At 46.1% G+C, this 13,258-nt stretch overlaps 5 protein-coding genes across 5 annotated transcripts; 2 read left to right on the top strand and 3 right to left on the bottom strand.

The window, feature by feature from the left end:
- The first annotated feature begins 144 nt into the window (after positions 1 to 144).
- TSTA_035310 (AMMECR1 family protein) lies at positions 145 to 1,621 on the top strand. The gene is made up of 3 exons (XM_002480693.1): positions 145 to 556; positions 641 to 991; positions 1,104 to 1,621. Exons 1-3 carry the CDS (start codon positions 411 to 413, stop codon positions 1,570 to 1,572), a joined length of 966 nt encoding a protein of 321 aa, XP_002480738.1. The 5' UTR covers positions 145 to 410; the 3' UTR covers positions 1,573 to 1,621.
- Positions 1,622 to 1,825: 204 nt separating this feature from the next.
- Positions 1,826 to 3,464, bottom strand: TSTA_035300 (calcium/calmodulin dependent protein kinase, putative). Its single transcript, XM_002480692.1, has 4 exons — positions 3,191 to 3,464; positions 3,037 to 3,127; positions 2,638 to 2,968; positions 1,826 to 2,574 (listed from the first exon to the last, which is right to left on the bottom strand). Exons 1-4 carry the CDS (start codon positions 3,377 to 3,379, stop codon positions 1,974 to 1,976), a joined length of 1,212 nt encoding a protein of 403 aa, XP_002480737.1. The 5' UTR covers positions 3,380 to 3,464; the 3' UTR covers positions 1,826 to 1,973.
- A 338-nt stretch (positions 3,465 to 3,802) lies between these two features.
- TSTA_035290 (DNA polymerase epsilon, catalytic subunit A/POL2, putative) lies at positions 3,803 to 10,773 on the bottom strand (the record flags this gene model as incomplete). The annotated part of the gene is made up of 3 exons (XM_002480691.1): positions 3,803 to 9,919; positions 9,972 to 10,108; positions 10,163 to 10,773. The coding sequence occupies 3 exons, from the start codon at positions 10,771 to 10,773 to the stop codon at positions 3,999 to 4,001; spliced, it is 6,669 nt and encodes a 2,222-aa protein (XP_002480736.1). The 3' UTR covers positions 3,803 to 3,998.
- Positions 10,774 to 11,171: 398 nt separating this feature from the next.
- TSTA_035280 (uncharacterized protein) lies at positions 11,172 to 12,767 on the top strand. Its single transcript, XM_002480690.1, has 2 exons — positions 11,172 to 11,653; positions 11,727 to 12,767. Exons 1-2 carry the CDS (start codon positions 11,335 to 11,337, stop codon positions 11,981 to 11,983), a joined length of 576 nt encoding a protein of 191 aa, XP_002480735.1. The 5' UTR covers positions 11,172 to 11,334; the 3' UTR covers positions 11,984 to 12,767.
- On the bottom strand, positions 12,020 to 13,074 carry TSTA_035270 (uncharacterized protein; the record flags this gene model as incomplete). Its single annotated transcript, XM_002480689.1, has 2 exons — positions 12,221 to 13,074; positions 12,020 to 12,079 (listed from the first exon to the last, which is right to left on the bottom strand). The coding sequence occupies exons 1-2, from the start codon at positions 13,016 to 13,018 to the stop codon at positions 12,020 to 12,022; spliced, it is 858 nt and encodes a 285-aa protein (XP_002480734.1). The 5' UTR covers positions 13,019 to 13,074.
- Positions 13,075 to 13,258: the final 184 nt, after the last annotated feature.

The raw sequence follows: 13,258 nt of genomic DNA, 5'->3' as shown, positions 1-13,258 counted from the left end.
ACTTTCATCTAGAACTGCGATACATCAACTTAGCTCACCAATCATATCAAGACGATAGTAAGATTGTGGATCCCAGAGAGCCTTATCTGAACGTCTTGTTCTATCCCCGCTTTGACCCGTCTCCATTACAAACTTCTACGTACTATGGTACGAGTCTTGATTTCTCTCGCCATTCACCTTGAGCCTGTTTGCATATCGTGCCTGGGTGCTGCCTGTTTCTCTCGCTTTCATATTTAGGTTGAGATTTATTGGTATGTTTCAAAAACCGAGAAACACAATCATTTCCAACTGAGAGGGATCACTCATCGATTGCCGGTTATCCTGCATTCTATCTCGACATTTCTCTACGTAAAGAATTTGATAGACTCAATAGCCATTAGAGGTCCGTTATTCCACTATTGGCTTACACCATGGCATCCCCGGCACAATGTTTCTACTGCTTCGAAACTCTGGCTGCTTCATACAAGAATGAGGAACCTCCTAGCCTTGCTGCTATAGAGCTCTCTTACTGGAATTATATGCAATCCAAGCAATTAGCCACTGTGGAAGACAAGGCGTGGGTTCTCCTCATTCTCTCCGAGATCACTGACTCGCTATAAGGTGACATGAAATTGCTGAGTTGTTGTCATTCTTTCCTTAGGCTTGTCGAAGAAGATGAAGAGGAAGAAGAACTCGAGAATAATATAACTCTTCCAAAAACTATCAAGACAACCCCCATAGCACGTTTACGACAAGATGCATCATCTGATTCATCAAGTACGACTACATTATCCGCTGCTTCATCTCGCTCGGCTTTGTCAAACTCGACAACCTTGACTACCCCAGATGAGCACCGAAACTCCGAACCACCTAGTTCTGCAGATGAATCTTATCCGTTATTCGTGACGTGGAATTTAATTTCGAGACATGGCCACAAGTCACTTCGTGGTTGTATCGGCACATTTGAACCGCAGAAGCTCTCCCATGGCTTGAAAGAGTATGCGCTGATCTCGTAAGTTTTCCTTGTCGTCCTGACTGATAAAGAACACAATATCCCGGAAACTGCCGGGTTTGATCTTTTTCCATAGGATTAGTAGACTCTGCCGCTAATCTAAGAATAATAGAGCCTTTGATGACACGAGATTCTCTCCAATCCCATCGTCTCAACTACCCCACTTGTCATGTTCATTGACATTACTTAGCAATTTCGAGATTTGTTCGGATCCCTTGAACTGGGATTTAGGAACCCATGGTATACGGATATCTTTTGTTCACCGAAATCGACGTTATGGAGCGACATACCTTCCCGATGTCGCAGTGGAACAAGGATGGACAAAGGAGGAGACAGTAGAGAGTCTTATGCGCAAAGCAGGCTGGGATGGTGGTAGTGGAAGTGGTGGTAGCGTGGCGAGGAGGATTCTTCGGGGAAGCAATACCACTGATAACAACAGCAAGCCTTGGGAGGAAGTCTCTGATTTCAGGACTACGCGTTATCAGGGGTTGATGGCATCTGCCGATTACAGTGAATGGCAAGAATGGAGGAAATGGGTTCATGCTGATAAGCCCAGGCTAGAGTTGCTGGAGCGTACATGAACGACTAGCATTAGATTTTCCACGATTTATGACAGATTTTGCTTTTACTCTAGTTAGATACATATTTGCTCTCTTATATGACCTTAATGAATCAACAAATTTCATTTCATGATCCAGGCTCACTTAAAATCTATTGTAACATTGAACTCAGTATCAATAGTACGGGTGGATACTACTAGGTTGTTGACAACGGATATATTCATGAATAGACTGGCAATATTGATCTTCTCAGCCGAGCTTTAGAAGAAGGCGATAGAGATGCAATTCATGTAGAAGAAATGATGTACGGTTGAATGAAACATATATAATAGAGCCAAAACTATGGAGTATAAAAGAAGCCGGCCCAACGGATTATCGCCTACAGGTTCACCCCATGGGAAAGGACTTCTGTAGATGAAATATCACTGCAGGTTCCCACCCGTTTTCGCCCAGAGGCCAGTCACTACCTCCTTGACTTTTCGTTCTTGCTCACGTATCTGCTCCTCTGTCTGACCTCGAGCGTTGCCACGGCTATCAATCTTCATCATATTGTCATCATATGGCTGTTGCGGAGTATGTCTCTCCTCTTCATGGACATCATTCCCATGCACCCGTTCAGGTCTCGGCTCAATACTAGTCGCACCATCCATCATCAACCCGCCACCTTCACGAAGCTTATTGATTGCGCGCACGGTATCAATAGCCTTGTGAAGGGTGCGTCGCGCATTAAAGTTCTTCTTAACAGTAGGCAGGAGATCTTCACCTTGTTTGGCGGAGAGATCGCTACTGATCCACGGATGCTGAAGAGCTTCGTGGGCTGTAATTCGTGCTTTAGGGTCAATGGTCAAGCACCGGTTGATGAAGTCACGGGCATTTTGGGAAATGCTTCGCCAATGCTCGATAGGTGTAAAGGAGTAATCCGCAACGAGGATGGCCTGCATTTCCTCGAGATTGGAATCACGGTCAAAGGGCGTGTAGCCGCAGAGAAGGAAGTAAGTGATTACACCTATGGCCCAGATATCTCTACAAATCGTGTGTTAGTAACTGTATGCATACTTTGGTGCTCTTAAAGAGCAAGACACCTACACGGGCTTGCCATGTCCAGTCTTCTTAAAAATTTCCGGCGCCATATAGCCCGGCGTTCCGCAAGTCGTCGTCAGAACATGAAACTGCTCCTCATCCATAATCCTTGACAAACCGAAGTCGGCAATCAAAAGGTCGGCATTATCTTCGGGGGTACGAAACAGCAGATTCTCCGGTTTGAGATCTCGATGCACAATGCCATGATCATGCAGATATGCAACGGCTGACAAGATAGCTCGCACAAGGTCCGCTGCATCAGCTTCGTAGTAACTTCCCTTGCGACATATACGATCAAATAGTTCTCCGCCTAGAGCCAGTTCGACGACGAGATATACTATTGTTTAATATCACCTTCAATCAGAAATGATCTTGCCGCTCACTGTCACTATATTCGAAACGTACGATTGTTCATGGTCTCGAAGTAGTCGACGAGAGTTAATATATTCTGATGGCCCATCGAAACTCGTTTAAGAACCGCAATCTCGTTTCGAACCTACATTCATCCAAACTCTGTTAGACAAGTTTAATCCCAAGGAATGCTGAGTAATGGATATACCATATGTTCCCTACCAGCCATTAATCGTTTATTAATGACCTTTGCGGCAAAATACCGTCCGGTATCGATATGAACACATTCTTTGACCACCGAATAGGAGCCAGCTCCAAGAGTTTTTCCAGTCTTATATCGGCATGGCTGTATTTGCGGCCGTTGAGGTTGCCCTTTGTTCGGTGTGGGTGCAGCCATTCGGAGTGGGTTTATCGATTCTGTTAAAGTGATTGATGATAAGTTGTCGATCAATTTATTGAGCTAAAGAACAGTTATAAAGAGTGAGGGTGATCAATGTTTTGGAGAGGGGAGGAGGAGGGGAAAACCGTTTTGGTCCTGTGGGGGGGATCCGACGGATTATGGATCGGAGTCGATGAGAACTAGACCCTCATCTAAAATCTTCTGCTAGTCTGCTATGTGTGTATCAGATATCTCAACTAAAATATCGGCGTTGTAAGTCGTCTCGAAATCCATTTGGTTGACTGGACTCTGAGACATACCAAGGAACTCTAGTCTTCTCATCTCATGCTCGATTACCTTGGCTTGTCAAACTGACGCAAAATTCTTAGATAAAGGTTTATGGGTATTGTTCTAGCGGCTAGGGGGATAAGAAGCTGTGTATATGTAGATGTATCAACGAATATCATTATCTGGATAAGCAGACAGACCTATTGCCCACACGTAAGTGGTATATAGACAATACATGGATCATTTTCTCCCGTCAACGCTGTAATATGCAGCGGCGCTCTGAGAAGTCAAAAAACAAAGTCATTAATAGATGGTATCTCTCTGCGTCACAATAGACGTGGGCAGACAATCACATTCTTTGGAGAACCTCTTCTGATACCCCCTCAAGAAGCTTCAAGTCATGGAATTTGGCCACGCTAAGCATAACACGGAGCTTTTTCTGAATCTCGTTCCTGTCCAAAGTTGTTGTCCACTTGCCGCTACAGGAACAATGTTCCATGAAAGCGTTGACCTTGAGGCTGTTGCATTTGGAGCATTTCAGATCCTGCGCCTGCCAGGAGACTATCATACCATGCACTTCTCCAACGAGTCTCTCCTCCTGAGCCAAGCGATCATATTCCGTTTGACAAAAGGGACAGCGCCACGCTTTGGGTGCTGTCTTTTTACCATCGCTGCCTAGATCAGGAAGAATATCCTCATCTCGGCAAAGATCCAAGTCACGAATCAGACAGCAAGCACTACACGTCAACTCTGGCAACTTCAGGCTGGCACTCGGATTCTCGAAACGGCCCTCTTTGCTAAACTCACGGACTTCAAATAAGGCCAGGAGCTCGCGCCGTAAAAGACGTGTCTCTAACGTCGTGGTCTTGGACAGACTGAGAACTTGCATCAGTGCCTTCACCAATTCCAGCACGGCATTGCGATTCTCTGTGTTTGGATCGACTAAGGCACCCGGTAGTATGGGAAAGACGTAGTCTGACGCGAGCTCAGGATGGAGAAGTTCATCTCGTTGTCGACGAATCAGGCCGACAATCTGTTTCTTAAGAGGTTTGGAGAATTTATCGGTTAGGAAATTAGTCACTTCGTCGTCCGTTGTTTCGGTCAGAGATTTGGGAATCTGGGTAAGGCGCGGCGTGGAGCTATTTTCGGATTCCTCATTTCCTCGTTTAAGGCCATGCATTAAGTCGATGTATTCGATAACCCAGTCATTGAAGACCTGTTGCATAGGGACTGGCAAGAATCTGTTCATTTGCCAATGCATAACAGTATTTAGTTGTTGAGATTCTGCTTCCACAACCTCCTGACAACCCTTGCCTCCGTAGTTGAATTCATCATACCACACCAAAAAGTCCCAATACTCCTTGAGTTCCAAGTCGATGAAATGGAAGACCGGGTTGGCTCTGATTGACTTTAGGATGTATTGGCTGTAAGCATAAGCGGTTCCAACTTCTTGCTTGGTCGTTTGCAACAGCAACCGTGTCGGGCTAGCAAAGATAACATTTGAGCCTACACGGCGAAAGTCTCCCATCAACTGTTGAAATGACTTTCGAGACATCATTCGGACATAATAGTGCAAAGACCGATCGTAGAGGCATGAACTGGGACTTTCCACCCACCGAACCAAATGTTGAACCATGATGTCCGCCATGGTTTTACCTGTACACGCCTCTGACCACCACTGTTTGACCATTTCTCGTAGAACAAAAACTCCTGCTGATGCAAAGGCTTTCTCTGAATAGAGCACACCATCGGCCGACTCTTTAGTAGAGGCGAGAAGTGTATCACTGCCTTCTAAATCATTGATGATTGAGGATGTGAGGATTGTGTTTATCGCCAGGTTTCGTACTTCAAGTTCAATCGAAACCGTTGTATAAGTACCCGGTACGTTGATAGAAGGCATGTCCACTGTGTCAAGAGAACCCAAGACGTCGTCTTTCTCATACCCAGCATGATCTGGTCGGGGCCCTGATGACCACCACAGCACCACGTTACTCTTTTCAAGCCGTCTCGCATACGAGACGTCTATCAAGTACCGGGGGTCATCACTCTCCAAGTTGCAAACAGGGACGTCTCCATAACGGGCGAGCATTTTAAGGTGCTGAATCCATGAACCCAAGTAGAGATAATGTGTCAGCAATCGCTTTGCAATGAAGGACTGCCATCCTAGAGGAGGCATATCCGTGTCCGAAACTTCCGCCTTGACAGATAGCATGGGATAGTCCTTTAAAATGGGAATATCATGGCACAGCTTCCGCCTTTGTTGCGACTGCATGACAAATACCACAGGTTGATTCTCTTCGTTCCGTAACTTCTTCACCAAGTCACCCACTTCTAGAATGGCTTTGCGGTAAGTAGTCACTTGAGTGGTTTTGAAATGTATTTTCTCCTGATAATCAAATGCCATTGTGGAAGTTTCGGATTCAGCAGCGACTTTCCGTCCAAGGAGTTCCATGTACATTTTGTCGATGTTGGGTAAACTTGACATGTCACGGTTGCGGTTTAAGATGATTATATTTGCCTCGCTCTTGCCAGTCGAGAACAGGGCAAAAACGTGGCGATCACCAGACGTAACATGATACAAGTAGTAGTAGGTTAAAGATATTCCTTCTAGGTATGGGTTCTCAGTAGTGGTATGCAATAATGATGACAGGTCAAAACCGCGATCCAGACCATCGCCCAGTACGCCTCGTTGGCTTTCGTCGAAAGTACACGTACTACCGAGTTTCATAACAGCGCGCAGGGTGAGGGGAACGTTGCGTTCGTAGACACCTTCGACACTGGGATGATTGAGCAAGACGGCCATCTTTTCGGACTCTGCTAAATAAACATCTTCTGGTAGTGTCAGCTTAAACAGGTGGACCGATGGATGACCATTGGGTAGAGTGTTGTTGACTTTCTCTACCTCACAACTGGGAAGCTCAACTTCCGGTAGAGAATCATCCTTGAAGTTGATGAAAAGTTGACGGGGCACTTTGACGGTGAGAGCGTGTACTTTACGATCAATTAGCACGAATGCTCGTACTTCTCCAGGTACGTCAGTCTCTTTCAGCTGCAACACTGTCCACGTGTTAATAAACAGCATTTGCGCCTGATTTCGAAAGTAGTGACTTAGAGAGTCTGATGCTTTGGATTTCTCTCCGAAAAGCTGTCGTCGGCGGATCCGAGCTTGCTTCTGAATCTTCCACTTTTGCTTTTGATACTTGATAAAGCCTTCGTAATCTTCGGTGATTGATGGCATGACAGCTGGTAGACTAGCATACGGATCAAGCGATGTTGTCGATGGACCCTCTGGTAACTTCCGCTTCTGTACCATCTTGCTTGAAGGAGAGACCTTCTTCTTGTCCATTTGGATTGAAATATCTTCAATGTCAGCATTGTGAGGAACGCGATGATCTAATATATTGGCGGACTTTTCGGAAAGTGGATTCTTTTCAAACATATCAGTCATCTTCTTCTGCTTGAACTTGTCATCCCTGGTGTTGATGCGTCGCTGGAGCCAGTCCGGATGTTGCACTCTGGGTACAGGGTTGCCGAGCTTTTGCAGTGCTGCTGGGATGGTAATTAGTTTCTGAATGACTGAGCCCAATCGCTCGAGATAGTAGTCCCAGTCGATAATAGAACGTGGATCCATGTCACTAGGATCGTCTTTGAGCCACTTGCGCAAGAAGAACCTTTTGACATTTTCTTCCGCAGAGAAAATGGTGACAGGGATGGCTCGTTCCGTAACCGGTGCATTTCTCGGTTTAGATGAGATAATGTAGCGACAATTAAGACCTCTATCCTTGATCATCTGCTCTCCAAGGAATTCCGCTAACCGTTTGGCAGTTGTAATAGAGGTTGATTTTTGTGTCCCGTACTCCTCGACCGTCTTGGACATGCTCCTGTTCTCGCAAATCAAATCGATGAGCTCCTCGTCCGCCAACGTAGCGCCATGCTCATAAAGCACGTCAAGCCATCTATTCGCCACGCGAGCAACTGATTGGTAGGTTTCTGCGAGGTCTTTCCCGTCTAAAAAGAACTTGAAGATCTGAGTCTGGAAGATCTTGATAAGTTTAAGTTCACCTCGACGTTTGACCTCGAAACCCTTTAATTCCGCGAGAGATCCATCGTCGTTGAAAACTGCATAACGTTTCTTCAAATTCTTGTCTTCTTCCTTGGACGCCGGAAGAATCATAGCTTTATATGGTCCATCGACCTCGAAGAAGATTGAATTGTCACTCGTCGTTTCGTACTTGAAAGTCTTGGGATCGACGAGTGTCTGGTATTGGTGGTTTGTGAAACGCCCGTGAACAAGATGATTCAGCATCACACAGGGATATGACAATGCCATTTTCTTCCCGTTCTTCAATGTGAACGCAAAGTTTTCGGGAAATGTCGCCGGAAGCATGCACCAAATACCATCTGTATCCAGTTCCAGGGGCCGTCCAATGCGTTCAACTAACTCTCTTGCCATCTGGATAATGCGAGCGCCTGTAAGACAGGTGACACCAGCCATCTCCATAGAGTACCAACGTGAACCTTTGCGCATGACATAGCCATAGAAACTGTTCAAGATGACTTTGTGCGCTAGTTGAAGAGAATCAAACAGGACGATCATCTTCTTAGCTTCGTCAATTTCGGCATTAGACGCACCGGCAGCCTTCAATGATTCCGTCTTGCCCTTCCATACCTTCTGTTTTCCCTTGAAATCGTATCTTCGGTCACGGAAGTCACGAACAGTATTGACGTAGAAGGGATTTTCTCGTTGACATATGATTGCTTCCCTCTCTATCGTTTTGCTGTCGTGGATTTTGTGATAGATCTTCTTACTGTATTCTTGCAGCCTTTTCTTGATAATGGCAGCTTGTTCTTCAGTTTGCATGTCTCTAAAGTAGCGCATCGGAGCGTTTTTGGTCTTTCCAGGAAATCGTTCATTCTCGACAGCTCGCCTGATCATGTTATATTCGTCTCGCTTGGCAGGTAAGAATTCACCACGCCACGCCCAAGGAAGTCGACGGTCACAAGTCTTGCCTGGCCGGTTGAAGTCACACGCTGCGCAGTCAGATTCCTGCTTCATGGAGTCTGGTTGTAAACGATTTGTTGTCATAATGTTCGGATACATTGAAGCAACGTCGAGATGGTAAATCAGTGGTCGTTCGCTGCGGTTCGGTGTTGTCTTCAAACTTTCCAATTGTTCAGTGATCTGAGCCTTCACTTCTTCGTAATTCGTGACGTCTTCCAGTGACTTCTTCTCCTCCACCACGATGCTGAATTTCAAGGCTGCATCAAGATCACGTAACAGCTCATCAATAGCCTTGGGGTCTACAACAAAATTGACGGGTATATCGCTGCGAAAGACCCCAGCTTCAATACTTTCAACGTGCCCACCGACATAGGTCTCGGAATCGAGAAGGTGGCCTTCGTAGAAAGATTCTGGTGGATCTTTATGCTTGTTTGGGAGAATGATCTCCCCTTTGTATGCTTGAACCATGAGAAGCATCTCACATAGTGTACCTGTGCCTTTTCGGAGGACGTCGTCCGGGTTCAGCGGAATGATGGTGCAGAGCGAGAAGATGAAAGGGTGGATATATTTCATATATAGGTAGTATGTGGCAACGGCATCGGATACTGAATATTCAGCCAGTGTCTGCGGCCGTTCTCTAGCATATCGAGTCATGAGTTCCGGATCCAGTTCGTCTGGGTCATATCCCAACTTTGCGACAGTGACGGCTTTTAGACCCCTGCTACCCTGTGGAAGATAACTGTCTCTGTTAACCCATGCAAAGCAGTCCATGTGGGCGCAATGATCGCTTTGGTAGATATCCTCGCTGTTCTTCTTGAAGCCAATTTCAGCATACATATCAATGCCCAGGACACTTGCACGTGCTTCGACAAAAGGCCAATCGAAAAAGTCACCGTTGTAAGTCGCAATAACCGTAGGCTTCGCCTCTTTGATATGACTGAAAAAGCGTTCCAAAACATGACGTTCATCAGGTTCGTTGAAAATCACAAATGGTCCATTATATTCGGGTTTAGGCGTATATTCGAAGTCATTGATGTCTTCGGAGACGATTTCGCGGTTGGTGATGAGAAATCCATTGCCGTCAATCATATACGAAATCATCATAATCTGGTCGATTACTGCGTCTGGAAATTTCAGGGGAAGTTTGGTTGTCTCAATATCGAAAGCGAGAACCACAGGATCGGCTCGCTGAAGTCGCTCTTCTATGCAGGTCAATTTGGTAACTCCATGTTTTGCTTCCACATTATACCATTTTCCGATTCGAATATCTGGAACAATTAGTCAGAAGACCTACGGTAGGGAAATACATTGTGAGCGAACCTTTATCAATAGAAACTCTAACATGATATGGGACATCATATTCTCTGATATCAATGATGAAATCGCTGGCATTCAAGGCGGCATTAGGTCGTGATTCATCAAGTTCGTCGTCAAAAAGATCGAAACCGGCAGAAGTCCTGCGATTGTCAGTCAATTAGATTGTGTCGGTAAGCAATCAGTACATCATATACCTGGCCATTTCAGCATATGTATCCATAGCCGTCACGTTCTTTTTATTTTTCTCAGCAATCGGCATAAGCAGCTTTCGGGCTTCGAGCAAATTGCTGACGTTCACAAAACTGAGGCGCAAAAACGTTCGTCGGTTCCCCAGTAGATGATTGGGCATCTGCAGGTCTTCCCTCACAACCCTACGGACGTCTTTAATGATACCTTCAAGTATCCTCCGACACCATTCCTCAACCTCTTGTTCTCGTCCTCCCTTAACGGCAATAAGGAAGTATGGGTCATATTCAACTGTAGCCTTGAAGCTGTTGCCGTCGTCTTCTAGGAAATAAAAGTCCACTCCGGCCCGACCACCAGGAATATTCGGATCTTCGACAGAGGTGCTGTGCATATTTATCAACCATCCCGCTCTCTTTTCGCCGGCTTCAAAGCGAGAAAAGCCCATGGTCTCGTCGATGCTGTTGGCCAGCCGGATAGCCTCGAATTTCTCACCTTGGGAGGTGGCCTCAGTGGAACGCAGCGAATTGAATTCTACCGTCTTTGCGCGTTTCGGGTTGAATGACGCCGTGCTCGACCGGAACTTGTTATTTCCATATTTGCTGGGCTTGCGTGAAGGCATGGTGTTGTTGCTGCAAGTGCTGCAGGCATGTAGCAGGGTCGAAGAATTGGTCGTTGCAGTCAATAGATCAAACCCATATGGTGAACGTTAAACATTAACAAGAATTAGGAAACTTCTCATTTCTTGCACTCGATAATGTTTATAAAGAGCTCCCGTTATGCGTATTGTCTACCAGTAGAAGGGAGTTGGTATGAATACTAATTGTCGTGGTGGTGCTGACTGTTATTGATGCATAAACACTTTTGGCAGTCACCCCGAAAAGACGCGACCGCGTAGAGTGGACAACGCGTCAAGCAGGATTGTCAATCTAACCTTTTTGGGAAACATTATCTTGGTCCGGATAATTACCCTTCCGCTTTCCGAGTCCGCTCCGACTAAAGTTTCTTATGTCTTATGGTGGTTCGCGAAAGCGGGCGAGTATGTAATGAAGTCAGTTTGATTTTGGAACGAGCTCAATAATCATCATATCGTCAATTAATTTCATATTCTTGCTACCTGTGCAATTGTTGAAATCTTCGACTTCGCGAGCGTCGCTTCTCACCCGGCCGGCCGCAAAACACCATGGCCGAAGACACTCAAGGCGGAGATCCCGCATCCAACAAAAGTCCTACGAACAGGCCTAAGCACGAATTCCCCAAAACACAGGTCGGAAAGCTATGGGAAGCATTCGGGAATCCGGAGGAACCAATCAATGTGCATCCGGGAGCTTCATATAATCCCACTCATGAGAAGCCGAAAGATATCACCATTTCCGAGTCGCTCAAGTCAATATCATTACAAGACTTCAGCACTTTCCACAAAAAGCCATGTGCACGAGATTCATTGTTGGTAGGACTCGGAGCTGGCTTTGGTATCGGCGGAGTCCGTGGGATAGTTGGAGGTGAGAGAATAATATTGTGCTGCTTCAAAGCTTAGGTTATGGTCTCGTCTGACTGATCTCTCGGTGCATGTAGGCATGCCAGCCATGTGGCCCGCCTGTAATTGGGCCGTCGGCGCATTCGCAATTGCTTCTTTAGCTTCGTACGAGTTCTGTCAACGGCGTCGAGTTAACGAGATGAAGGGTATGCAGAAGGCGGTGGAGCTCATGGCTGAGCTCAAGGTGAAGAAGCAAAAGGAAAAAGAGCAACTGAAAGCTATTCAAGAGGCAGAGGAGGAGGAACTTCGCAAACGGAAAAGTTGGACCAACCTCTCCAATTATAAGTTTTGGTAGAGGAAAGAGTATGTATTTCGTGGCATGAATGTGGAGTTACGGCGTTTCTGCATTGTATATATACCTCTCCCACTTGCTGATTGATGATGAGGCATCCTGTAAATTAGTGTGAATAGACATACGGTCCAATCGCTGGCTACAAACGCAAAATCTTGTTTGAAGAAGATTCAGTTTGTGCTCATAGCATGTGCAAGCTTTTTGGTAGCATTCACTATATCAGCGCAGATCAAATTTCACTTTTTTCTGAACTCCCGCGCCAGGATCATACTCTTGAACTCGCAAGGCTCCTTCCCGACGCTCTCTGCGCTTTTCTCGTGCCTCTCTAGCTTCTCGGTTCTTCCACTCGGCCACTTGTTTCTGTCTTTGCTGTGACCGAGCCCACGCGATTGCAGCAGTAGGTTTGAAACCAATACCATTGATCCCGTATCCATCATCATTGGGGTCGGTTGGGTCATGGCCCGTTATTTCGGAGTCACTCCAAGTCAATGATTCTAGGACAGCACCCTCATCTGGCGGAGGTGATTTTTTCGTTCGCGATTTTGTAGGTGATATCGGCTTCACCTTACTGCGAGAAGGCCCATTTGTTGATTGCGTTGTCGGTTTTCTTTGATCATCTGTAGCGTGCTCTTCACTGGGGTTCTCCATATCGAAAATCTTGGACTGTTTCGTCTTACTTGGACTCGCTTTGGTTGACGGTTGTGAGTTTTCAGCCTTTCCAGTTGCTTCAACACAGTCTGCTGCATTGTCTGAGGAATTATTCCACTGTGCAATGGGCGTTGAGTGCAGTACGCCCTCATGTAAAGCTAGTTCTTTGAAGCGACCGGCAACGGCTGTACGTGGGCTATAACGACCAAGTTCACCCCCTTCAATTAGCCTCAGTTCTGGATAGCTGGCCACTGAGAGAGTAGAAGTTGGAGAAGGTGGTGGGCTGGCATCTTCAACTTCTTCTACGGCGTCTCGTTTGCGCTTTGGGGAGCGATATAATGTTGCTGTAGGCACCATGTTTGTTGCGGGGTCGGAGGGATTGCCGAACATGGCCTTGTCTCATCGAGAAAAAGAAAGTGTTGACAGTCAGATTGATCACTTAGTTTCATTCATACATGGTCCATATGAGACTCAAAATTCCTGTTCAATGCATTTCATTTATATTCAACGTCGTTGCAATCTTGTGGGGCTCCAAGTGGCAGGCAATGACGGAAAAGAACTGCGGATTTGTGGCCAATCGCTCTTAGTCTGTCTACCTGCATGCTGCCTCAGGCGGCTATCTGAAACTGA

The sequence above is a fragment of the Talaromyces stipitatus genome, genomic scaffold (assembly GCF_000003125.1).
Source record: "Talaromyces stipitatus ATCC 10500 scf_1105507295541 genomic scaffold, whole genome shotgun sequence".
NCBI classification, from domain to species: Eukaryota; Fungi; Ascomycota; class Eurotiomycetes; order Eurotiales; family Trichocomaceae; genus Talaromyces; species Talaromyces stipitatus.
This window is presented reverse-complemented; position numbering and strand designations above follow the sequence as displayed.

Excerpts from the sequence above, each read along its gene's own strand:
- TSTA_035300 (XM_002480692.1), bottom strand. The coding sequence starts at position 3,379 with ATGGCTGCACCCACACCGAACAAAGGGCAACCTCAACGGCCGCAAATA. Across the intron at positions 3,128-3,190 it reads TGGCTGGTAGGGAACATATG|GTTCGAAACGAGATTGCGGT; the intron begins GTATATCCATTA and ends GGATGAATGTAG. Across the intron at positions 2,575-2,637 it reads ACTGGACATGGCAAGCCCGT|AGATATCTGGGCCATAGGTG; the intron begins GTAGGTGTCTTG and ends CACGATTTGTAG.
- TSTA_035310 (XM_002480693.1), top strand. The coding sequence starts at position 411 with ATGGCATCCCCGGCACAATGTTTCTACTGCTTCGAAACTCTGGCTGCT. Across the intron at positions 557-640 it reads GCCACTGTGGAAGACAAGGC|GCTTGTCGAAGAAGATGAAG; the intron begins GTGGGTTCTCCT and ends TTCTTTCCTTAG. Across the intron at positions 992-1,103 it reads AAAGAGTATGCGCTGATCTC|AGCCTTTGATGACACGAGAT; the intron begins GTAAGTTTTCCT and ends TAAGAATAATAG.
- TSTA_035280 (XM_002480690.1), top strand. The coding sequence starts at position 11,335 with ATGGCCGAAGACACTCAAGGCGGAGATCCCGCATCCAACAAAAGTCCT. Across the intron at positions 11,654-11,726 it reads AGTCCGTGGGATAGTTGGAG|GCATGCCAGCCATGTGGCCC; the intron begins GTGAGAGAATAA and ends CGGTGCATGTAG.